The following is a 25,708-nucleotide window of genomic DNA, read 5'->3' as shown; positions in this document are numbered from 1 at the left end:
GCACTCAAGTGTCATAATGGTTCCTAAAGTTATCAGTTGTATTCCGGGACCCAAAGTTGTTCTTCAAGCACTTTCCATCCATGAGGCGCCATCGAAAAGCTGATCTGGACTAGTTTCATTTGCAAACTCTAAACAATGCAGTATTTGCTTTGGTATGTAATTGTTGTGAAACGACGTCGTTTCATTTACAAAGTTAATCCAACATATTCTCTCGCTCTCAAAACACAAACACTCCACCTGCAACCACCCAACCAGCCAGCACCTCACCAACAAGAACTAATCCACCTAACCCCATGCAAGGTGCAACAAAGGGGACTATTTCAAGGCCTGCAAACTTCATGAGATTTATGTCTACTTCTGGATTCAAGCCACCCAGAACCAAAGAAATAATGACTTAGGGCTCCGTTTGGTTAATGTCCATGTCCATCAGAGACATGGACACGGTGGTACGTGTACACCGTTTGTTTGCTGAGACATAAAATTTTAAAAGACACGGTTACACATAGATGCACATAAAAGACATGTATTTAGTGTATCTCTTTCAAGCTGTGACACTAAGACACAATCCATGAGACACAGATTTTTTCAATTCTATCCCTAATTATTTTTTAAAATTCCAACCATTGTCCTTTATCTTTAACACTTGAGTTGTTTTAGTTTGGGGATAAAATGGACTTTTGAATTAAATACATGTGTTTTGTGTATTATCACCAAACATGTTATAAAATTTGTGTATCTTTATATTCATGTGTATTTGTATCTTTGTGTCTATGTCTCTATTTTTTTGAGACAACAACCAAACACTGCCTAGATTATTATGTATAGGGACAATTAGTGTCTCCGCGCTTTGTTTAGACTATTTTCTTTATATGCTTTCTTAATTAGAATCCTACTCTTGGGCTCTATGGGGTTTATATTTTGACAACCTTGACATACTTGGTGACCAATGTTTTGGTTCTGGAAGCTTTTTTTTGGATGTGTTTTTTTATATTATGAATATGAATTATAACTTTCTTCAGTTGACTTGTATTTGATTTGGTTTTATTTTATCCCATAATATGCAAGTAAGAGTAATGTAAAACAATGTCCATTTCCGTTTCTTTGTATACCAAAAACATTTACAGGAACAGAATGTGCTTATGCACGTCTCATTTCTTTTTAGCAAGATACAATTGCTCGAATTGTCTATCCCACTTTAAAAACAAAATAACTACAATAACCAACATGCATACAAACAACAGAACCCCACCCAATTTTAGAATCTTAACTTCAGACTCGAGGCTTCCAAGCTTCTAGGCAATCTTCATCTTCTATTTTTCATTGTCAATCAAAGGACCTATTATGCCATTAATTGTTGACATTTTTTTCCTGAATTTTATCTGCCCACAGAAACGGCCCACACCATCTCTTAAATACCGTCTATACCCACATTCAAGAAAGATTGGAAGTCAATGTGACAACTTTATATCCAGAAACACAACAAATAAGAACAACTAGTTACATTATAGTTTGAGCAACCAAAGAAGGGCCTTCCTAGGTTAGTATATGTTCTTGACCATCACAGAACCGATTGCAACCCACACCCACACCAATATGAAAAACACGACTGATGGTTCTCCTAGCAACGCTTCCATTGGAGCATAGGTTGTTCGAGCTCCCAACCACATTACTCGCGCTACTCATCATCATTTCAATTTGGAGATCAAGTAGATAATCAAGCAAAACACATAACGAGAAATTTTGGATATGTTGAAGCTAATTTGGGGATTAGGGTTTTTAAATTTGGTTCAAGGACCAAAGTACCATAAAAAAGTTTCTAGAGCCAGGTCAGCTATCCAGTGTCTTCCCAGCGTGTCAGAAATTAGTTCAGATCAACTTTCTGATGGCGTCTCGTGGACGAAGAGTGCTTGAAGGACAACTTTGGGTTCTGGAGTATAACTTGAGGGATGAATATGAGTAACTGTTAATTTCAAAAACCACTATCAGGCTCGAGTGCAACTTCGGGACCACTTTGAGACTTAACACGAGATTACACATCAGTGTTGGTGTAAAATAAGAGACACATTGCAACATTATACATTTATTTAATTACTTATAGCAAGGACTTGTACGACAATGTTACGATATACCAATATGGCGTTTCTACTTCCATAATCAAATTAGTTTATGGGTGATTGAAATAGATCCAACCAATTCAAGTGCCTGGGTCTTACATTGAATAGCTTTTTTTTCCTTAGTTAAGACTGATCTAAGCGTGAAGAGATTATTATTATGGAAAAGTCTAGGGGGCCAGCAACTTTGTTAAATTTTAGCCAGCATGTAACCAGCAAAGAAAAGTGAGCCATTTGATGAAATCTCAAACCAATCTCACACCATTAAAACCATCATTGATGGCTATTTAATGGCTACAAATCACAAAAGTTACTGGTCTCCTATCATTCCTCTATTATTATTATGCAGTGGATTGACTGCAATGATTAGTGAAATTTTATGGAAGATGATCCAAAACGTAATGTCCAAGTCGACCCGTGCGGAAAAGATTAAGCAACTTCCCAGCAACCTTGACATGAGCATCTTCTCCACATTCAGCTGAAACATGGAAGGCTTCTTGCAATGCAGCAAACTGCCTAGCAATAAGTGCTCCCATTTCATCTTCATAGCTTATGTTTCCATCAAAAGATGAAACTGTTTCAAAAAGGGTTCGCCGAACATGGCACACTATGTCATCCTACTCAAGCACACCAAGAAAAAGTTAAAATAAGTAGATAATTAAAATAAAAGAAAGGAGACTGCTCAGTTCTTCAAATACACACTTTTTTGTGTGTCTGAGGAAGGAAAGGGGAGAGGAGGGGAGTAGGGTTGGGTTTAAGTAACAATATAAATAAGAGGCTTTAACTTTTATATTTTCATTTTACAAAATATAATTACCAAAGATTAAGATCAATTGCAGGGGAATAAAACAATATCTGGAGTATAATTCATTCATATTTATGATATACTAAGGAATGAAGCAACAAAATGTACATGCCACTTTGTCATCCAAACCAAGATTTGAATCTTGCGACTTCCAAGGTAATCTGAAAATACTATAGCTGAGTCATTGGTAGGAGTCCAAAGAGCATATATGCAAACTTCATAAGAAATGTAAACAATTCTTTGACTCCATTGATTAACAAGTTTGTATAGTTATACTGAGAACCGTTTATTAGTGTTCGACTTTTTGATTGTCCTTTCATTCTTCCGCTTCCAGAATCCAAATCTTATTGTTTTAATGAGAATGTAACAATGACTATATTTTAACTATACAATTGAAAGTCAACTACACGAAGAGTCGAGTTACCAATGCAGTAAGCTAGTAAGTTAAATACCTGCGTGTGATCAGTTGGAATTTGCTTTTTCTTCTTTCCTTCAAACTCAGAAAAAGTCAAACACCCTTTTGGAATGCCGTGGTATATTCCGACAGTATTATCACTTGATAATTTTACCCATTTCTTGTATTCCTCACTAGAGTTGAGAATAGCCAGAAAATATTCAGCAATTTCTTTTCTACTGACCAAACAATCTCCGATTGTTCCTGCATAAGGAATTAAAACAAAGGCATGATTTCTATCAACAAAATGTAGATATTATCCAAAAGTTTGAACTACAAAAGCTAAACTAAAACAGAAATAGTATATTGCTTTTCATGAGGATAGCTGTTTTTGTGGTACGTTTGCTTCACTTTTACGAGTTTGCTTGTTAGTGAAGGAAGGAATTTGGTATGAAAACAATTCTGCACTTTCTTAATGAAGGAAGATAACTTGAAGCATAGAAGATGAAGAAATATTGTGGCATGAGAACATTTGAAAAATGAAATCGTTAACTGCACCAAGAAAGGCAGAATGGTCTTATGGTCCAATCTTTAAGAATAAACTTTAATAGTTGCCAACTCAACTAGTTTTGGATCTGATAGTTAAGTTCATTAAGTTTCTATATGCCTGTAGTATCTAAACATTTATTTAAAGGAATTTAGAGTGTGTTTGGAATATAAAAGAAAGGGAAATTATTTGAATTAAGATAAGCTCAATTGAATTGATTTGATTTGACTAATAAATCAAATCATGTTTGGAATAATTATGAAAAGAATGGGTTTGCAATTGCCTTGATTTCCAAATCAATTATTACGTTTAAAAAGATCTTAAATTTGATTCTCTTTGCAAGGTCATCAATTGGAGCATTGTGTTTGGGTTGGTAAAAGTTTTTTTTATTAGTACTAAGGGTTGGTAAAAGTTTAAAGGACGAAATAGTCTTTTCAAATATTTATAACTCAAATAAATCCAAATCATATTATATCCTATCTAACAAGGGAAGAAGATCAAAACTTTGACTACTATCGAAGGATTCGAGACTTCAAGGTAAAAAAGGCTCTAAAACAGATGAAAAATAGCAGGACAGTAGGACTTGATAATATTCCAATTGAGGTTTGGAAGGGCATTGGAGGAAAAGGTATCAACTGGTTAACCAAACTTTTTAATGAGATTTTAAGGTCAAAGAAAATGCATGATGAGTGGAGAAAGAGCACCTTAGTACTTATCTACAAGAATAAGGGGGATATAGAAAGTTGCGGAAACTATAGAGGGATCAAGCTCATGAGTCATACCATGAAGTTATGGGGAAGGGTGATAGAACGGAGGTTGAGAAAAGAGACACAAGTAACAGAGAACCAATTTGGATTTATGCCAGGCAGATCTACCACTGAAGCGATATACCTATTAAGAAGGATGATGGAGAAGTATCGTAGTAATAAAAGGGATCTACATATAGTGTTTATTGATTTGAAAAAAAGCGTATGATAGGGTGCCAAGAGAGGTTTTATGGAAGGTTTTAAAAAAGAAGAGAGATGTATGATGGGGTCACAACTAGTGTGAAAACTCAAGGTGGTGTGACAGAGGAATTTTCTATTGGTATAGGATTACACCAGGGATCATCCTTAAGTCCATACCTTTTCACATTAGTCTTGGAAGTACTCACAGAGCATATCCAAGAGCTTGTGCCATGGTGCATGCTTTTTGCCGATGATATCATCCTTATAGGAGAGTCAAGGGAGGACCCAAATAAGAAGTTGGACTTTTGGAAAGAAGCTCTGAAAGTGTATGGTCTGCGCATAAGCCGTAGCAAGACGGAATATATGGAATGTAAGTTCAGTTTTAGAAGGGAAAACCCTAATATAGAAGTGAAGATTGGAGAAAACATCTTACGAAAAGTTAAAAGTTTTAAGTATCTTGGGTGCATCATACAGGATAATGGAGAGATTGAACAAGATGTAAATAATAAGATCCAAGTAGGTTGGTCAAAATGGCGGAGTGCATCTGGTTTTATATGCAACAAAAAACTGCCTATAAAACTTAAAGGTAAATTCTATCGCACCGCTATAAGACCGACTATGCTTTATGGTACGGAGTGTTGGGCGGCCGAAGGGGAGCACAGGCATAAGCTAAGTGTGACAAAGATGAAGATGTTGAGATGGATGAGTGGTCATACGCGATTAGATAAAATAAGAAACGAAGATATACAGGAGAGAGTTGGAGTAGCATCCATTGTGAAAAAGATGGTTGAATCGCGTCTTAAGTGGTTTGGACATGTGAGAAGAAGATCGATAAAACACCCAGTCAGGAGGGTGGATGAGATGGAAGATGGACCAGAGGCGAGAAGCAGAGGAAAACCTAAGAAGACCATCCATGAGGTGGTCAAACGAAATTTACATGTAAACAGTCTCTCTGTAGACATGATACATGATAGAGTACAATAGCGTCGTTTGATTCATGTAACCGACTCCACCTAGTGGGACAAGACTTTGTTGTTGTTGTTGTTGTTGTTGTATAAGATATGAAAAGTATAGGATTCGACTAATAAATTCTTTCTTATTTTGTTAAATTCCAAATACATTATTTGATTTCTAAATCAATTCTTCTCTAGGTTTGTTGGATTCCAAACACACTCAATAATGCAAATTCAATATAGACTATATGGTCTTCTTTCTTAATAGCAGAAGAGATTTTGTTATGGCCCACGCGTACGCGTGGCCCCTATTTCAGTAAAACTGAATTTTTGTGTTTTTAACCTTAATTTCAAATTTTTAAACCTCTATTTTCATTCTTTTAACCTTAAAGCATAGTAGTAACTCTAGTAATAAGATGAAGTTAGAAAATGGGGTAGTTTGGAGGTGAAGTAAGACTGAAAATTGATGAATTATCTATGGAAATGTAAATACTTGGAGTGCATATGGTGTTGACTTTAATGAAAATGATTATGCAATGATTACAAGTATTATGAATGCTTTTGGATTATGCATTCAATTATTTGAGATACGAGTTTCCTTAGGTAAAGTACCGTGGCTTGCCACCACGTGTTCCAGGTTGAGACTCAATACTCTATTGACCCTACGTCGTAAGGGTGACTGGGCACATATAAATTTCCGGGAATGGTACCCCATTGTGTGTGTGTGTGTGTGTGAAAAAGCTATGCATAGACTCTCGAGGATGCGCGACAGGAGGACAGTCCAGGGTTTAGCAGCCGGACTTGTCGGGTTGGCTTGATAACCGACAGATGAGGCTCATCAGCCATAGGACAGGCATACATCATGTGCATATTGTTTGCTTGTTTGCTATGCATTAATTGGGAGTGCCTAATTAATTATAATATGTTAACTGTTATACTTGCTATTTGTATTACTTGTATTCTATCTGTGTTTGCTTTTGTTTGATTATCTGTCTATGCAAATTCACTGGAAATGGAGGAATGGAGGAAAGCTGGAAAGACTAAGGTTAAGTTCAAGTTAAGCTTAGATATCCTTAGTAGACCACCTGTTTATGGTTTCTATATTAATACTTTAACCTTTAATATCTGAGTGTCGGCGTTCTAGGATTGCCTCTGGCATTCCCAAGATCTTATATCTTATGTGCATGACACATTTCCCATGCTGAGAACCCCCAGTTCTCACCCCATACTATGTTGTTGTTTTTCAGATGCAAGTCGAGAGGCACTTCAGTAGGCGTCTGGAGCTCTACAGCGAAGTGGTTTCTGGGTTATTATTTTGGGTGTATATTTGTATATAATCTTATGTATTTAACTCTCCGACAACTTACTTTATTTTGGTACCTCTTAGAGGTTTTATGGAGAACTAGGATTTTTAAACATGTATCTTTGGGTTAAAGGTTGTATATTTTGTATGTGAATATTCTCCGGCCAACCTTAGCTTCGTAGACTGAGTCGGAGGCTTGTTATCTTATATTCTTGACCTCCTAATCCTGTTTTCTGTTTAGTTGTGCTTATAAACTTTAGTTTTCTTCGCACACAAGTAATCCTTAATTCTGAGTATTATGCTTTTTATTTTGTGATTTTGCTTTATCTGTTTTTCAAGACTTACTGTATCCTTTTCGATATTATTATGTATATATTTTATTTTAGAGGTCGTAATACCACACCACCTCTGTTTTACGGTTTAAGCGTAAAGTTTTGTGTGGTAGGATGTTACATTATGGTAGACCAGAATGAAAGTACAGTTATGAGGAGGAAGATATATTATCCAAAATATATAAATTCTACTTAACTTCCCAGAGTAAAACACTCAAAATAGTCATTGAAAGATCACATGTGCATTCAATTTTGTCCTCAAAAATTCAGATGCCTCAAATTGATCCTAAAAGATACAACCATGAGTCAAATTAACCCTTCCATTAGTATGATGATGACATGTGGCATAAATAATTATGTGACACGTTATCATCTAATAGAAGACGGATTTGATTCATTGTTGTATCTTTACTAATTTGAATCCTCTGATGTTTCGAAGACCAAATTGACACATCTGATCTTTCAGAAATCATTTTAACCATTAACCAAGTGATGTTCGTTTAATAAACACAACACAGCAAACACAAGAAAAGGATAAAAATACTTTTAACACACCTGTTAAAATTAGTTTTGATAGTACTTCAACGTCAGGAACATCAGGAGATAAAACAGATGGTGTGTCTAAGACAAAAATATTGGGATGACTACCAATCTGAATGGAAAGCAAAGTTTTAGCAGAGAGAAAAGCATGAAAAGATGCAATTAAGACAAAATTTGCAACAAGTTCTTGATTAACTTGTCATTGGCTCAAAAAGTTAGGACATATAAACAATTTTCTTGGTTTTAGCATCTTAAGGGTATGCACACCTCAAAAAATAAGATTATGAAAATAAAAACTATATATATATATATATATATGCTTTATTTGAGTCTTTGCTAGATAACAATTAAAAACAAAATTGGATGCAAATTTTGTTCCTACTAGTTCCTGAAAATAAGGTAGGAATAACTATGCGTCATTAATTGCTTTTCGTTTATCTGTTTTTGCTTTTGTGAGGATCACTTGTCCCCCAAACCTCATGTCATTCTTCTGAGCCTTACTATATTCTTTTTATCAAAGCTAAACAGCAAAACTTTGTCAAAAACTTTTAAAAGAACAGAGAGCAAGCTAGAAGGTAGCATTAGACACAGGGTTTGAACAATCTTTTTTGTTTCACCTATAAAAGAATAAATTTATTTGGGAAGTCAACAAATAGAAGTACGAAATATTGGACGAAAGAAAACTATTTTGGAGTTTTACAAATATGTAATTCTACAAAAATATTAAAATATTATACAAACTGCAGGGATAAAACACAGCTAACCTTAAAACTTTTTATGTCTTTAGTCTCCCCAGGTTCTGGACTCACAGTTGCATGCCTCAACTTTCCTTTTTCTATAAAGTGAATTTTTCCATAGAGAATAAATTTTACAAGATAGAACTCATCAAACTGACAAAATACACATCAACTTGTGCTTTTCAAAAGTTGAGCATGTCAACTACTCTACATCAAAATTGTAAGAAAATTTTAAATTTAAATACCTGCTGCACTAATTCTCCCCACTTGATGCAAGGAATTGGCAAGAGCTGACTTTCCAACATTTGGAATTCCAATTAACATCACTGTTGCAGTATAATTAGCATGACTAGTTCCCCTCAATTCTCTCACTTGCCGCTGTATAAGGCCCAAAAGCTTTACAAAGGAAAAAGTCCAATTAGTAATTCATGAACAACTAGAAAATCGGTATCAATAAAATAAGAAGATCAATATAGATGTATCAAAATTATACTCTATTTAGCACATTTCATGGTTGTCATATTTCTATTGTAGAATATGCACAAGATCTTTTTCCCTTTTCTTTTGTATATTTTGAGTTTTCATGAAAGAATATTTTGTAAGTGCAGGAGAAACCAAAGATAACAAAGCAGGACATGCTATACTGCCTGCCAACAAGATGAGGTTGGGAGCAACCTTTAGTGAACATATAGAGAATGAAGGAGAAGATTTCAGCAAATTCAAGATGATTTCACCTTATGTAACTTTCTATGATATCACCATTCAAATTGGTGAGTAAACTATATCTAACGGTTGATATATCCACTAACAAGAAAGTGGAACGAATTCATATTCCCTACAAAATCAGTAGCAAACCATCAGATGTTTCCATAGAGAATGCTGAGTTCTTAAGAATCCTAAATTACCTTTCTCCATCTATGCTTGAGGCTCAGAAAATAGGTGCTGATTGGTCATATTTTGATCTTGAACTGGAGGTATTGACAGCCATTTATGGGTTAGCAAGGAAATAGGCCGAGGAATTGAACATTTGGCAGCAGGAGCGGTGGGCTTTGTAAAGGATAGTTATATAAACAGGATTTGATCGTGTGGAAAGTGCTTTATTTCAAATGCATTTATTCAAATATAGAATGTTCTCTACTAGGCTGCATTTGAGACAAGGATAGGGTGGAACTTGACACTGAGACAGACACACAAGTATTCTTCCTTCTAATATGTGCATTGAGAAAGTGTATTTCAGTCCCTCCATGTGTTTTACTGTTTCTGTCTCTCTGACTCAGTGCTACCAAACATCTTTGCATACCTCTGTGTCCATGTATTTGTGTCTCTAAGACACTTATCAAATGGAGCCCTAGAGAACATATTCTAGAATTGAATTTACAAGAGAACACACATGAAGACTCAAGACGCCAAATTCTTTTTATAATCATATGAATCACTGCACATCAATTGAGAATCTCATTTTCACAATTCCACTCACTACAATATGCATCTTTTGCCACATGTGAAACAATAACAATAACAATAACAATAATAATAATAATAATTACTAGTCATGAAGGTTGCGATAAAATAAAATTGTACTTTAAAAAAGGAGTTCAGAATAGCAACAACACAGAAAACAATTTCAGAATCTCAAACTGACTTCTCCTAAGGAGCAAAAGTTATTTGCTAGACTGAAAAAAATCAAAATACTGTGCTACAAACAAAACCATTGATGCATCATGCCACATGTACATGTACACATTCAGTATAGTTTACCTCTTTGATGCTCTCCTTGTTATGAGCGTCGACTCCACATGATATGCAATTTGTTCTCCTAAAATAATCAGTCCATGCCTATTCACAAATGGATTACAAGAAAAATTTATGAAATAAATACACAATCAGAAGCTAAAACACTTCAAATGTCACTTGTTACCAGCATAAACAACCAGAATCCTTTTATCCCACTTGGTGGAGCCAAATGAATCGAATAACATCATTATTCATAAAATAACCTTGGTCGGTAAACAAGTCCTTTAGTATAGGTTCTTCTTAATGATTTTGTTTATATTTTTCTTAGTTTCCTTGTACTGCTAACTATTGGAACACCCTCTATTTTATCTAATCTTCTTACCAAGGCTTTTGCAATTTTTCTCACATGACCAAACCACTTAAAACTCTAGTTTCAATAATATTTCCTACTATAACTTTCTCTCTGATGCCTAATTTCACTCACTACAATGTGTGATTGTAGATTGAATAAGGTAACCTCAATCATCCTTTGTTAGATTAGTCCATTAATTAATTAGTAGAAGGTAACTATAGGTTATTCAGTTAGTTTAACTTCAAAGCTTCTATATATGAGCTAACAACTTCATTGTGTAAACGCAACTTTTCTCATTAATTTCAAGTCTTCCCCCTTCTCTACCAAGAATTTCAACAACTAGAGGAAAGCTCACATTGAAGAATACTTACAGTCTTTAGATCTTATTAATTTAGCAACCAATGGAACATACTTGGTGAATATTTTACTTTTAACTATACATGCCTTCTAATTAAAAGTCAGAATCAATACTATCCAGTGTCATGTATTATAATATTACAATATTATTGTGAAAGTGGTGTAGCATTCTTAGTGTATTTGGAAAGTGTCTTCATTTCAGAAACCAAAATGCCCAGAAAACAGAAAAACCAAAAAGGGTGAGGATTACATACTTGCGAACCAGATCGACCAGCAAGATCCGCTTTGTTCAGTGCTATAATTTGCCTAGAGGAGCATAGGTTGTTTCTTAATAACTCACATTCTGAAGACAAAGGAATCTGAAATTAGAGGGATGAAGAAAAAAGTAAGTTTAAAATAAGGGAAAGAAACAAAAGATAGAAGCTGAAACACGATTTACAGAGGACTGAAACAGCACAAAAGTTTGCGGTGGCATGCTACCCTTGCATCTCTGACTTCAACAATGAGATCCACCAATGGTAACCTTTCAACAAGTGCACGAGAAGCAGCAGCCATCAGAGAGGTGTACCATGGTGCTTGTGCTCTTTTTGTCCTTCCAATTTTCTCCTTTACAGCTGTGCCTACTTGTCTCGCAAAATGTGTTGCTGTTGCTGCCATACCAGATGTTGAACATGGCCATGCACTACATGCAGAAATTTATGACTGTTTTTCAAAACATGGAAATTAGCAATCAGGAATACCCATCTTGTCAATTAGTTTAACTAAGTAGTGAATAAAACAAGGCTTTTTATATCATATAGGTTGGTCATTCAATAGCCAAGCATAACTGTGATGCCCGGCAAATATAAAGTTTGGCACCAATAAGTACTCTTCACTAATTTTCTTTGACATCTAAGCTCATAAACTTCATGTTTGCAACACTAAGCAAGGGCCGCAAGAAAAGCTATAGAAATTGATATTAAAAAACAGATATAATAAAATTGATTATCAAATATGTAGCTGTCTCTTACAATATAGTAAAATATTCATCAAAAGAAAATTACTTTTAGAATCATATGTTGGGTAAACTACCAAAACTGTATTCAATTTTTGAACATGCTGACAAAAATACCTTATGATGTTAAATATAGACATATTCTCAAAAAGTGTTTTAAAGATTGAATTTTAATGTGGTTTTTTGCAAACATGATTATAAAAATGAAACATTTTTATTCTCAAAACAGAATCACGAGTTTTGGAAATAATATGACAAAAATTATGTGCTCTCCTTAAGAATTCAGAGAGAACAGACAATTGGATCAGAATCTCTCAATGTGATATTATTGGTTGGGCATGAATGAGTTGTGATTGCAGAATATATAGGGCTTATATATTCTGTAATCACAACTCATTCACACACAATATAGTTGGAGGTACAGCAGTCACTACAGTTACAGCTGTCACTGACTACCAGGCAGTTACCTACTGCTCTTAGTGTCTATACACCTATACTCTATAACTCCTCATTCTGATTGATCTATGTTATCTGGAAAATTTTGTCCCTGACTGATTGAATGTGAAGAGATGTATGTGAGTCTAAGACTGACACATACAGATCAATTAGATAAAACTTGTCAATTAATCCTTCATAGAGATTAATCAGAAAAACATGCCTAATCACCAAGTTTGATTTACTTTAAGTAAACCAAATTTTTAAAGATCCAGCATAAAGAACAAGGAATGGAATGGAGCAATTCAAATTCATGTATCAAATAATATCACCCAATCTTTGAGTATAACTAATAAACTCTATACGCATGGTGCCATGGTTGGCAAACTATGCTCCTCTTGTCAGGTCGAGGAACAAACAGCAATACAATCATTATTTTCCATCAAAATAAAACAAATCATGAGAAAAGTATAATTCTTAAGTTTATAGATCAATGTAACATTTTGAGTTTGAATTATCTTGTTGCTAGAAAGCGGTAGCCGATGCTAGAAATGAAGGATTCTTGTAACGGGTTTCACATCTATCTCCATCTTAAAATGACAAAGTAATCTTAATCTCAGGACCAAAAAGGAGATCATTCACGAAAACCTTGACAAGAAGTGCAAGTGCCATATTCCCACCCAGTGTGCCTTACCTGTCAGTCATGAACACATCTTGATATCTCATGCATTGCTACTTGCCTGGAGTTAGTACATAGTGAAAGAGGCAACATCTCTAAAACAATTAATCTTTTCATATTATGAAACATTCATCAAGCATTCATCGGGAAAATTGCAACACTAGTCCAAGATTTTCCTCCTTCATTAAGATAACCCCGTATCAATGTGCTCATCCTTCTACAAGAACATCATTTCGGATGAAACACATGTAGCCAAATGTCATCATTCTGAATACACAACCCAACTACTTCCAGTTGTTGCCTTCACTCCCTGCTCCTTCATCAGCATTCTAATTTTCTCAGCTTCCTAATGTCATCATTCTGAATACACAACCCAACTACTTCCAGTTGTTGCCTTCACTCCCTGCTCCTTCATCAGCATTCTAATTTTCTCAGCTTCCTCCTGTCTCCCAACACTAGCATACATTTTTGCCAACAGCACATAATTGGCAGGATTATCAGGCTCAATCTCTGACAAAGCTCTAGCCGCAATCTCTGCCAATTCCAGATCACCAAAGTTCCGACAAGCCCCAAGAAGGGCACCCCATGCTTTGGCAGTGACTTTCACTGGCATCTCTTGTATAACTTGATATGCTTCATGTAACCTGCCTGCCCTGCTCAGAACATCAACTAAACACGAATAATGATCACTATTTGGTTCAACACCAAAATCTTTGTACATCCTAGTAAAATAATACAAGGCTTCATCAGCTAATCCAGCATGGCTACAAGCTTTCAAAACCCCAAGAAAAGTAATCCCATCAGGCTGCACTTTTGCAAATTCCATTTGCTTGAAGATTTCTAAAGCATCCCTTGCCCGCCCATGGAGAGCATATGCAGATATCAAGCTGCTCCATGCAACTAAATCCCTTTCCTTCATTCTCCAAAACACATCATGCGAATGCATAAGGCAACCACTTCGGCCATACGCCTCAACTAGACCACTACTCAACTGGGGATGGGAGTCGATGTCATTCCTTATTGCATAACCATGAATCTCCTTAATCAAATTCAAAGCTGCTACCCCAACAGCAGCAGGAAGCAGAGCAAGAAGGGTTATCAAGTGTGGCTTCAATCCAAGTTCAATCATCTTTCTATAGAATGCTATAGCCTTGAATGACCCATCATCCAGTCTTGCCATACCAGCTATAATTGAATTGAAAGTTGATTCATTAGGCATGATATCCATGGCTTGGAACAGCTGTAAAGCATTACCCACTTCATGAGAATGTGAATAGAGCGATATCATTGCATTCCACACAACTACATTTCTACTGGGAATTTCATCAAACAGCTGGCGTGCAGAAGAAACAGAGACGCATTTCCCGTACAAATCCACAAGCGCGCTGGCAACAAACTGGTTCGAAAGAAAGGAGGCTTTGGAGACATGAGCATGGATTGAAGTGCCAAGTTGGGGGCGATTCAGGGCAGTGCAGGATTTGAGTATGAGGGAGAAGACATGGGCATCAAGGGTCAAGGCAAGAGATGAATGCATGTGTCGGAAAACAGCAAGCGCTTCTTCATGACGACCACCGCTTATGTGGGAGGATATGTGCTTGGTGAATGAAAGCAAGCGTGTAAGGTTGGTAGAGTAAGATCCCATGATCAGTTGACTAAGACATCCACCCTGTAATTCCTTTGGGTTATTAATTAATTAAGCCATGCCTATGGTAATAACCTTTCTAAGCGTGGGAAATGGATTCAACCCAAAGGGCTCTCCAATGCTCGTTTCTCTCCTATGGCCATTAGGATATCTAGCTCGTTTTTTGAATGTGTTTTATACTTTTATGTAATATTTGTTCTAATGAAACGTTCGATAACATTACCAAAGGAGAGTTTCATTTCTAGTTGAAGGTGAAAGTCAAATAAAGTTAAGTCCGAGAAGAAACAGCAAGAAGTAAGAGAAAAGAAGACACTCACAGATTGAAGACACAGCTTTGTGCGCGGCTCTCGGCTGATTTCGGTAATTCGGTGGACGTTACAAAACTCCCTTTTCTTTAAATAAAGAAGAAAAAAAAAAAAAAATAGAACTTGCTTTTGTGGGTGTGGTTTTTAGAATGGTTGTGACTTTATGTTGAATTTATTTGATTGACGTTAATATTTGTTGAATTGATGAGTCTAGGAGTGTGGCAGAGAATCGGATATAGCAGAGACAAAAATCTCTGCTCAATGTCCTCTATTGGAAACACGGAATTTTGGACTTTCTTAAATTTGAATAGTTATGGGGCTTCCACAGTTTCACGGTACTATGGAGGGGTGTTATTAGTTCGATCTTTATAAAGTACCAATTAATCGGTTTGCTATTTGTGTAACAATTGAATTGAATCTAACTGAATTAAAGCGGCTTGATTCGGTCAGTTTTTTTTATTTTTAAATTCTAGCTAATAAAAAATTAATTTTAATAAAATAATATTTAAAATAATTAATAAACTGAAATAACATTATATTACATTCAAATTCAATACAATTTTAACTCATTCCAACAACTAAACATAAAACAAACATATTTGTTAAGTCTAAAATTTTCATTTCAATGCATTACTAAGTCACTTTTTCGGTTTGGTTTCTATCGAGTCAATCGAAAATCAAACCGAACCGATCGGTTTAATTCGGAAAACGATGAGAAAAAATTGATTCCACACAAACTCACCGGCAAGTGTACCGAGTCGCATCAAGTAGTAAAACTCACAAAAGTGAGGTCGATCCTACAGGGATTGATGGATCAAGAAATTTTAGTTGGGTGATGAATTTAGTTAAGCAGACAGTTGATGATTTGAGTGGAATTTGATTAACAGAAAGTAAATTGCAAGAAAGCTAGAGTGCAGAATGTAAATTGACAGAAAGGTAAATTGCAGAAAGCTTAAATGGTTGAAACTTAAAGTGCAAGAAATTAAAAGAGCTGAAACTTAAATTGCAAGAAAGGTAAATAACTGAATCTTAAAGTGCAATAAATTTAAATTGCAGAATCTAAATTGCTAGGAAACTTAAATTGCATGAATAATAAAGGAATTTGGGTGTTGGGAATCAAAACAGAATGTAAACTGCAGAAAATCAAAGTAAATGATTCATTAGGGTTTGGAGATATCCTAATCCTTCATGAATCAATTGGTCTCAACTCCTTTCTCAATCATATGAGTAGATCTATGGCGGATTGAAATTGATTGGATCCCAATTTCTTGGCAATCCAATCTCTCTAATCACAATCAATCTTGCCAATTCCTTGATCTAATTGTCATGAGAAGAGTTAGAGCACATTCTTTTATCTATAAGCCACACAAATTCTCAAAACATCAATTCCTCCCGAATGGTGTTAGTTAGGAGAATTGTGAAGGATAGAGCTCCAATTCAAATGTAGGTGATTCCCCTTCCGAGGCTCACACCCACATTCAATTGAATTAAACCTCCATCTGGAGTGAATAATTCACAATCAAAACAGAAGATATCCTATAGCTACCCAAGCAGATTGAGAAGAAGAAGAATTTCATTGATTCATTGGAATTACAATATATCTCCTCTCCCTAATGAAATTGGGAGTTAGTTCATCATTGATCTAATACAAAACAGAAAACAGAAGAATTGCAGAAAAGAAAAATACAGAGAATGCAGATTCCCCAATTGGGGTCTCTGCCTCACTGGCCTTCCAGATCTGTAGCCAGCCTGCTTTTTTCAAATCAAATTCTCTTCTATTTATATACTTTCCAATTCAGTCTTCCAGTACTTGGATTGGGCTTTTCTGGTCTTTGTTGAGGTAAGTCAGAATGGGTTTTCAGCTGGTAAGGTGGTGATGCTTCCCAGGAGAACGTAGCGCTTTCAAAGAGAACGGAGCGCTCAGGCATCGACGCGTACGCATCTCCCACGCGTGCACGTCATTCTTCATTTTTGCACTACCGATGCGCACACGTCACCTACGCATGCGCGTCGCTTCTCTCTGTAGCCCATGTCACGCGTATGCACCTCTTACGCGTACGCGTCCCTTGTAGCGCTCTCCAAATGAGCGTAGCGCTCTTGGAAACAATGCTCCCTACGCGTACGCGTCAACTACGCGTACGCGTGGATTGCAAAACATCACTTCCACGTTGTAGCTTCATTCATGCGTGCGCGTGCTTGTTCCCAAAATGTCACATCCACGCGTACGCGTCATGCACGCGTACGCGTCGATGGCTAAACTTCAAATTCAAATTTTTAATGTGTTGCAGGCGCTCATTTAGAGAACATAGCGCTCTTTTGTTTAACGAGCGCTGAACATACCCACGCGTACGCGTCATGCGTGTGTACGCGTGGGTCTTCCAAAATTCTGGCCCTACGCATAAGCGTTCTGTATGCGTGCGCGTCGCTAAAGAGCGTAGCGTTCTTCAATTGAGCGTAGCGTTCCTCTACCTTGCTTCTTTCTCTGTTTTTTCCTTGCATCTTTTCATCTGTCATTAATCAAACATTCAATCAACGCCTTGCTAAAATCATAAGATTTTGCATCATTCATAATAATCAAATAAATCTTGCATAAATCTCATGATAATGCATAAAATCAACAATGTTTGATTAAATCAAGGCAATCATGAAATTCCTATTCAAACCCTTACTTATTGCCTAAGAAATGCATGAAAACTAAGTAAAAATGACTGAAAAAGGCTTGTGAAACTAGCCTAAGATGACTTGTCATCACAACACCAAACTTAATCTTGCTTGTCCCCAAGAAAGCACTAAAACATAAGGAGATTGAATGAAAACAGAGAGAGGTATAAACCCTTTATTGGAGGACATTCAATACTGGTTAATGGGGTTTTCATGCATGGTGCCTTAGTAATTTTTATTCTGTGGGTAAGCTATCAACACTCCTTTGGATCCTTACTTGAATTACAAAAAAAAATGAGACTTGTTATTGCTTGGTCCTTAGTTTTTCTGGCTTTTTCTTTTGATTGAGCTTTATTGCTTGCTGAGGCTAAATGTTGTGTTAAGGCAGCTCTTTAGAGTAAGCTTTCAGCCAACATTCCCGCCCCAGTTGGTTCAAGATGCTAGGTGTTGAAATACCCCTAAGGGCTTACTTGCTCAAGCCTCTCCTTAGCACACACACATCACATGCATTTAGCTTGTTTTGTTCTTTGGGAATTGATGCCCAGCACCTCTTTGGGTTGCTAAATGCTTTGTCTCAAAGTAGCTCTTGATGGTGGACTTTCGGTTGATAATCTCGGGTTAGTTAACCCAAGTTGTTGGGTGATGAAGCACCCCTTAGAACCTAGTTATCCAAGCTTATCTTTGTACAAGAACATCACAGACATATATTCAAATCTCAAGCCATTGGTGCCCAGCCTTGTTTATTTCTTTTTATTTTATTTTTCTTGCATTTTCTTTCTTTTATTATGGACCTCTTTCATTTGTCAAGTCTCATGGAATGTAACTTAAGTTCATATCTCAAAGTTATGCCACACTTTAGCCTTATTCATAAATCAACTAATGAACCATCACATACCACCACATAATCTTATTCTGTCTCATATGAAACCAGACCTTTACTCTTTCTCTGTTTCAAAATGATTTTTCTTTTATTCAAGCAAAAGGGACAAAACATACATTCAAGCAAGATGAAAGTGAAGCAAACACTTAGACTAGCACACTTATTGACAATTAAAAAGACAGTAAACAAATAGAATGCATACAACTTAAACTAATCAACAAGGGTACATTTAGACTTCCAACTAAAGTATTTCAAATCAGAGGGAATTAAATAACAATACAACCTCTTGGTGGTGTTTTCTAGCTCTTCCTTTGTCCTCATCATCCATAGCTTTGTCTTCTTCTTTGTGTCCTTGGATGATGGTGCAAAATTTTTCCAAGAGATTGGTTGAACTCCTGCAAAGTTATTGGAAGTTGCTTGTTCCCCAAGCACTTGGAAAACAGTTAGCATGCATGTATGCTTGTGATTCTCTAAACTTAAGTTGGTGTAGGAACACCAAACTTAGTTCCTTGCCTACTTCTATATGCAACAGAGTTAATACATGCATGAAACCTCAAGTACTTTTATTAAGAAAGTAAACTATGAACTGAAAAAACAAACTAGGAACTAGAAACTAAACAACTGTTGAGTAGTTTCTCTGATTGTTTGGAGCTGTTAACTAGTCATGCTGAGGGTGCAATGTGTTCTTAATGAAATCTGTGGTGGAACACCAAACTTAGAATTACACATTCACCCTTAAATTTCTTTGGTGTGCAACACCAAACTTAGCTCCTTGCAATGCAGAGAAATCTACTAAACTTTCTTATTGAAATCGTAAAGGAAAAGAAAACTACCTTTGGTTGGGTTGCCTCCCAACAAGCGTTTCTTTAGTGTCACTAGCTTGACATCTTGTCCTTTGATCATGGAGGCTGAAAATCATAGTGCCTTAGCTTTTCTCCTCTTACTGTGAACTTCCTTCCGGTCTCCTCTTTGATGATCTCTAGGTGTTCAAGTGAAAGGATCCGGTTCACAATGTAGTACTCAGACAATTGTGGAGACACCTTCATTGGTTGGGTGTTTAACATCACTTTATCCCATGGTGAGAAGCCTTTAGTGGGGATCTTCTTGTTTCTCCACCCTCTTGGCCTCTTCTTCTTTTCTTTCTCATGAGATAATTCATGCCTTGGTGGTTCTTTATCTAGATGCTTCTTGTTAAGGATTTCATCTGGGGGTTTTGGGTCTAGTTCCTCCTTGACTTCTTTGGTTTGTTGCACCATTTCTACTTCTTTCAAGCATGGGTTTAGAAGCCTTGGAGTTAACTCCTTAAATGCCCCCTTTAAGCTATGATCTCTGGCCTTATCCTTCATGCCTTCTTCTTCTTGAATGGGCTCATGTAGGGTCTTGAAGACATGAAATGCTAGGTGCTCATCATGCACTCTTAGCAACAATTCTCCTTTTTCAACATCTATCAATGCTCTGCCCGTAGCTAGGAAAGGCCTCCCCAGCATGATGGGAGTGTTAGGGTCCTCTTCCATATCTAGGATGACAAAGTCAGCTGGGAGAAAGAATTTTCCCACTTTTACCAGCACATTCTCCACAACTCCCAGTGTAACACTCCTACTTTCTCGGGAACATGCTCGACCTCGTCCGCGAGTGGCCATTGGGTTTCCTGTCTACACCAAACAGTCGATATCAAGGTGATCAGTCTCAATATCAAAAGCCTAGTGTTTCAATTATCCCCAAACAGGCACTCACAAGCAAGCATGCTATGAAATATCAAGTAGATAACCTAAATATCATGAAAGAAAAATGACCCAGAGTATGCAATAAAGCACAATCGGTCCATCCCTCAGGCTCACGAGGACGAACCGCTCTGATACCACTAAATGTAACACTCTAATTACCCTAATCCTTACCTCTAACCGTAAGGCAAAGGTTAATCAGAGATTACGACAGTTCTAAGACTTATACATACATACATACATACATACATACATACATACATACATACATACATACATACATACATATATATAAAGAATAGTATAATCTAGAAGCCCGATGAAAAATATAGCTTAAAGCAGGATTTCAAAAGTGCAAAACGTACTAACGAAGCTACTCGTTTAAGCCACAAGAAACAGAGATAAGATAACATAGATAAGTATATAATAATCATAAGAAACTAGCCACGGCTCGTGGAGTTTAAGCCGGCTAGCCATATACAGATGACCAGAAACTGAAGTTTTAAAAGAGCCTATACAAGTTTTGTTCTTTTAAATACATGCCTCTAGGCAAAACAAAATACAATAGTGAGAGATATACAAAATAACCCAAAATGACTCAAAAGAAGTATCCGGATCCTCCGCTTTTGTCACCAACCGGACAACTCACCGAGGTGGGTTGCAACCTGCATCTGAAAAATACAACAGAATTATGGTATGAGAATCGGAGATTCTCAGTATGGTAACAGTGTCCAGTGATGTAGGATATAAGACCCCGGGACGCCAAAGGCAATCCTAAGCTCCATATCCATCACAAGAATTCGAGCTTAAAGCATTCTAAACCAAATAAGCATAATTATATAAAACTTTAACATAAATAAACCGGGTACTACATCTTAGGGGAGTTTCTAATCTAAACCAACACCGCTGTCCCAAAACCTTCACTAGCCTACCCTCCATGCAATCCCATCGCCTCTGCCTTCTGAACCTCCTCAATCCCAGTAGAAAGCACAATTATATACAATGCAAGTAAAACACAAGTAGGAGCATAATAAGCAATTAATTTAAGTAGCGATTAGGCATGTTATACAAATAGGCAAACAACCTCAAGTCGGCAAAGTATACAAACAGATAGAAAATGCACATGATGAATGCCTGTCCTACTGGATGTGATATCACATTGTCGGTTCAACTTCCAATCCGACACATCTCCATGGAGATGTTGCCCTTCGGAATCATGGTGTGGGAACCCCTGAGATATAGTGCTCGGATCACTATCCAGGGTTTTACGCCTGTACGCTCTGATGATTCGAAGGGATGCGAGCGGGATCTATTGCCACCGGCCTCACATCTAAGCGCAAGCGGGACGAACCACCGTCCTTATGCCGCCGTCGCTACCTCGACAGGCGGGATCCAACCTCGGCCCCTTCCGGGTGCATAGCGTCTCATAATCTTAATGAAAAGTAGTGCAGTGGTTTTCAAAAACATTTTTAATACAGGATGGATCCATCACTTCATTCAGAGCCCTCGACTCTTTTCAACCACTGTTCATTCACATTCTAGTTCCAAACTCAACATTTCCTTAATCCTCATCTCATTCATCAACCATTCACCACATAACATTTAACCACCTTCAGTACGCCAGAAACATAGGCTTCTGTTTTCTAAATTTTCCAAATAATATCGTCTAAGACTGACGATCAGATTCCTACCGGTAAAGAAATTCATAAAAAAAAATCACATTGTAGGTATATTTTCCAAACCAACAGAAGATCCTTTCGTACAAAAGTTTGGTTGTCACAAGTAACAAAACCCAATAAAATTTATAACTGAAGTATTTAAACCTTGGGTCGTCTCTCAAGGAATTGCAGGGATGTGTGATTTATTATTGGTTATGGAAGATTATCTTTTTGGGGTTTTTGAATAATGAACAGGAAAAGTAAATTGCAAGAATTAAAGTAATAACTAATAAAGCTCTTAGCAAGGTATGAGAACTGAAAATTCTATCCTAGTTATCTTTATCAATTGTGATGAGAATTATTCATTACAACCACTTAGTTAACCCTTACTAAATAAAAGAAAGTCAAGTGGACTAATCAATTTGATTCCTCAAGTCCTAGTCAACTCCTATGGAAAGACTAGCTTTAGAGGGATCCAAATCAATTAGCAAATTCCAATTTTCAATCAACAAAGGAGTTTGATAACTCAAGTGTCACCAATTACTCAATTCAAACTAAGAATGTAAAAAGTTAAATTAAAATCATAAATCTGAAATACCGCAAATTGCATTAAATATAAAATCAAATCTAACATTGAAAGGTTCATAAACCAAATTGGATAAAAAGAGAATCAACAAGAAAAATAGAATAAACTAGTAAGCTAGAACAAATAAAAGTAGAAGAGAAATTAAATTAAAGGAACATTGAACCTAGAATTGAGAAGAAGTAATCTTAAAACTAAGAGAAATCCTAAATCCTAAAACCTAGAGAGAGAGGAGAGAACCTCTCTCTCTAGAAAACTACATCTAAACCTAAAATTATGTGAATTGAATGATTGATTGATGAATGAATGCATTTCCCCACTTTATAGCCTCTAATATGTGTTTTCTGAGCCGAAAACAGCCTAGAAATCGCTCCCAGCGATTTCTGATACGTCCAGCGCGCGGCAAAGTCACGCGTACGCGTCGTCCACGCGTACACGTGGATTGAATTTTCTCCAGGTCACGCGTGCGTGTCACCTATCTTCGAGGCAGCTATGGCAAATTATATATCTTTGCAAAGCCCCGGATGTTAGCTTTCCAATGCAACTAGAACCGCCTCATTTGGACCTCTGTAGCTCAAGTTATGGTCAATTGAGTGCGAAGAGGTCAGGCTGGACAGTTTAGCAATTCCTTCAACTTCTTGTATTCTTTCCACTTTTGCATGCTTCCTTTCCATCCTCTAATCCATTCCTGCCCTATAAACCCTGAAATCACTTAACACACATATCAAGGCATCGAATGGTATAAAGGAGAATTAATTTTTGGTAATTTAAAGGCTTGGGAAGCAAGTTTCGAATTATAGAACAAAATTAGGAAGGAAAATGTAAAACCATGCAATTTATATGAATAAGTGAGTAAAGAGTTGATAAAATTCACTTAATTAAGTACAAGATAAACCATAAAATAGTGGTTTATCAAAGACCCCTTAAAATCCTTTCCCATTTTCAAGTATCCAAAAATATGCCCAAAATGCTTTAAAAGGTGTTATAGAAGCTTACAACCTTGTTGGGGAGGTAGAATAGTTGAAAAGAAAGCAAAATTTGAGAAACAGGACGTGTGCGTCCGCACACATCAGAAATCATAAAATTCTGCAACTTAGCAAAATTTCAGATTTTTAACACCAACTTTGAATGATCATAACTTCCTCTACAAAATTTCAAAATTTACAAACTTTATATCAATTTAAAGGGTTTTCAAAGATCTTCAATTCCAAATAGATATCATCAAATTTTGAAAACCGAGGCAAAAGTTATGATCAAGCAAAGTTCACCAAAAATTCATTTAAGCAGGATTTCAAAAGCGCAAAACGTACTAACGAAGCTACTCGTTTAAGCCACAAGAAACAGAGATAAGATAACATAGATAAGTATATAATAATCATAAGAAACTAGCCACGGCTCGTGGAGTTTAAGCCGGCTAGCCATATACAGATGACCAGAAATTGAAGTTTTAAAAGAGCATATACAAGTTTTGTTCTCTCAAATACATGCCTCTAGGCAAAACAAAATACAATAGTGAGAGATATACACAATAACCTAAAATGACTCAAAAGAAGTATCCAGATCCTCCGCTTCTGTCACCAACCAGACAACTGACCGAAGTGGGATGCAACTTGCATCTGAAAAACACAACAGAATTATGGTATGAGAACTGGAGGTTCTCAGTATGGTAACAGTGCCCAGTGATGTAGGATATAAGACCCCGGGACGCTAAAGGCAATCCTAAGCTCCATATCCATCACAAGAATTCGAGCTTAAAGCATTCTAAACCAAATAAGCATAATTATATAAAACCTTAACATAAATAAACCGGGTACTACATCTTATGGGAGTTTCTAATCTAAACCAACACCACTATCCCACAGCCTTCACCAGCCTACCCTCCATGCGATCCCATCGCCTCCGCCTTCCGAACCTCCTCAATCCCAGTAGAAAACACAATTATATACAATGCAAGTAAAACTCAAGTAGGAGCATAATAAGCAATTAATTCAAGTAGCAATTAGGTATGTTATACAAATAGGCAAACAACCTCAAGTCGGCAAAGCATACAAATAGATAGAAAATGCACATGATGAATACCTGTCCTACTGGCTGTGATATCACATTGTCGGTTCAACTGCCAACCCGACACATCTTCATAGAGATGTTGCCCTTCGGAATCATGGTGTGGGAACCCCCGAGATATAGTGCTCAGATTACTATCCAGGGTTTTGCGCCTGTACGCTCTGATGATCCGAAGGGATGCGAGCGGGATCTATTGCCACCGGCCTCACATCTAAGCGCAAGCGGGATGAACCACCGCCGTTACGCCGCCGCCACTACCTCGACAGGCGGGATCCAACCTCGGCTCCTTCCGGGCGCATAATGTCTCATAAACTCAATGAAAAGTAGTGCAATGGTTTTCAAAAATATTTTTAATACAAGATGGATCCATCACTTCATTCAGAGCCCTCGAGTCTTTTTAACCACTGTTCATTCACATTTCAGTTCCGAACTCAACAGTTCTTTAATCCTCATCTCATTCATCAACCATTCACCACATAATATTAAATCACCTTCAATACGCCAGAAACATAGGCCTCCATTTTCTAAATTTTTCAAATAATATTGTCTAAGACCCCTTAAAATCCTTTCCAATTTTCAAGTATCCAAATATATGCCCAAAAGGCTTAAAAAGGTGTTATAGAAGCTTACAACCTTGTTAGGGAGGTAGAATAGTTGAAAACAAAGAAAAATTTGAGAAACAGGGCGTGTGCGTCCACACAGGGGTGTGCGTGCGCACGCGCAGGAGATTTTAAAAGTGTGCGTGTGCACAGGGGTGTGTGCGTACGCACAGATACTAAGATCCATAAGGTCTGTTTGCTCGCACAGGGTGTACTAGCGCCCCCAACAGACTCCCCTTCCCAACTTGTGCGTGCGCATAGGGGTGTGTGCGTTCGCACAGGTCGTAATTCTCCATTGAATTGTGCGCGCACCAGCTGTGCTAGCGTTGCAACCAGTAGGCACTTCCCTGCCTGTGCGTGCGCACAAATGTGTGC

The 25,708-nt window shown here is 36.9% G+C and overlaps 2 protein-coding genes across 4 annotated transcripts; both read right to left on the bottom strand.

The window, feature by feature from the left end:
- Positions 1–2,061: 2,061 nt before the first annotated feature.
- LOC107613357 (P-loop containing nucleoside triphosphate hydrolases superfamily protein) lies at positions 2,062–15,319 on the bottom strand. Of its 3 annotated transcripts, none has more exons than XM_088497279.1 (9): positions 15,180–15,319; positions 11,593–11,814; positions 11,367–11,471; positions 10,428–10,505; positions 8,915–9,065; positions 8,697–8,767; positions 7,948–8,044; positions 3,369–3,574; positions 2,062–2,728 (listed from the first exon to the last, which is right to left on the bottom strand). In XM_088497279.1, exons 2-9 carry the CDS (start codon positions 11,767–11,769, stop codon positions 2,489–2,491), a joined length of 1,125 nt encoding a protein of 374 aa, XP_088353405.1. In that variant the 5' UTR covers positions 11,770–11,814; positions 15,180–15,319; the 3' UTR covers positions 2,062–2,488. The 3 variants fall into 3 exon arrangements, with proteins under 3 accessions (XP_088353405.1, XP_088353406.1, XP_088353404.1); XM_088497280.1 differs by having other exon boundaries at positions 11,593–11,794; positions 15,180–15,315; XM_088497278.1 differs by lacking the exon at positions 15,180–15,319 and adding an exon at positions 13,236–13,358 and having other exon boundaries at positions 11,593–11,794.
- On the bottom strand, positions 12,860–15,310 carry LOC107613355 (Tetratricopeptide repeat (TPR)-like superfamily protein). Its single transcript, XM_088497277.1, has 2 exons — positions 15,180–15,310; positions 12,860–14,886 (listed from the first exon to the last, which is right to left on the bottom strand). The coding sequence occupies exon 2, from the start codon at positions 14,860–14,862 to the stop codon at positions 13,576–13,578; it is 1,287 nt and encodes a 428-aa protein (XP_088353403.1). The 5' UTR covers positions 14,863–14,886; positions 15,180–15,310; the 3' UTR covers positions 12,860–13,575.
- Positions 15,320–25,708: the final 10,389 nt, after the last annotated feature.

Source organism: Arachis ipaensis, chromosome B8, assembly GCF_059453495.1.
Source record: "Arachis ipaensis isolate K30076 ecotype BB chromosome B8, ASM5945349v1, whole genome shotgun sequence".
NCBI classification, from domain to species: Eukaryota; Viridiplantae; Streptophyta; class Magnoliopsida; order Fabales; family Fabaceae; genus Arachis; species Arachis ipaensis.
The sequence above is the reverse complement of the archived record's forward strand: the minus strand, read 5'-3'. Positions and strand labels throughout refer to the sequence as shown.

Bases quoted from the DNA above. Each gene is read 5' to 3' on its own strand.
- LOC107613357 (XM_088497278.1), bottom strand. From the start codon at position 13,267: ATGAGATATCAAGATGTGTTCATGACTGACAG. The intron at 11,795-13,235 runs GTAAGGCACACT...TTCTGCATGTAG, and splicing joins GATGTGTTCATGACTGACAG to TGCATGGCCATGTTCAACAT. The intron at 11,472-11,592 runs GTAGCATGCCAC...CTCTAATTTCAG, and splicing joins TTGAAGTCAGAGATGCAAGG to ATTCCTTTGTCTTCAGAATG.
- LOC107613355 (XM_088497277.1), bottom strand. From the start codon at position 14,862: ATGGGATCTTACTCTACCAACCTTACACGCTTGCTTTCATTCACCAAG.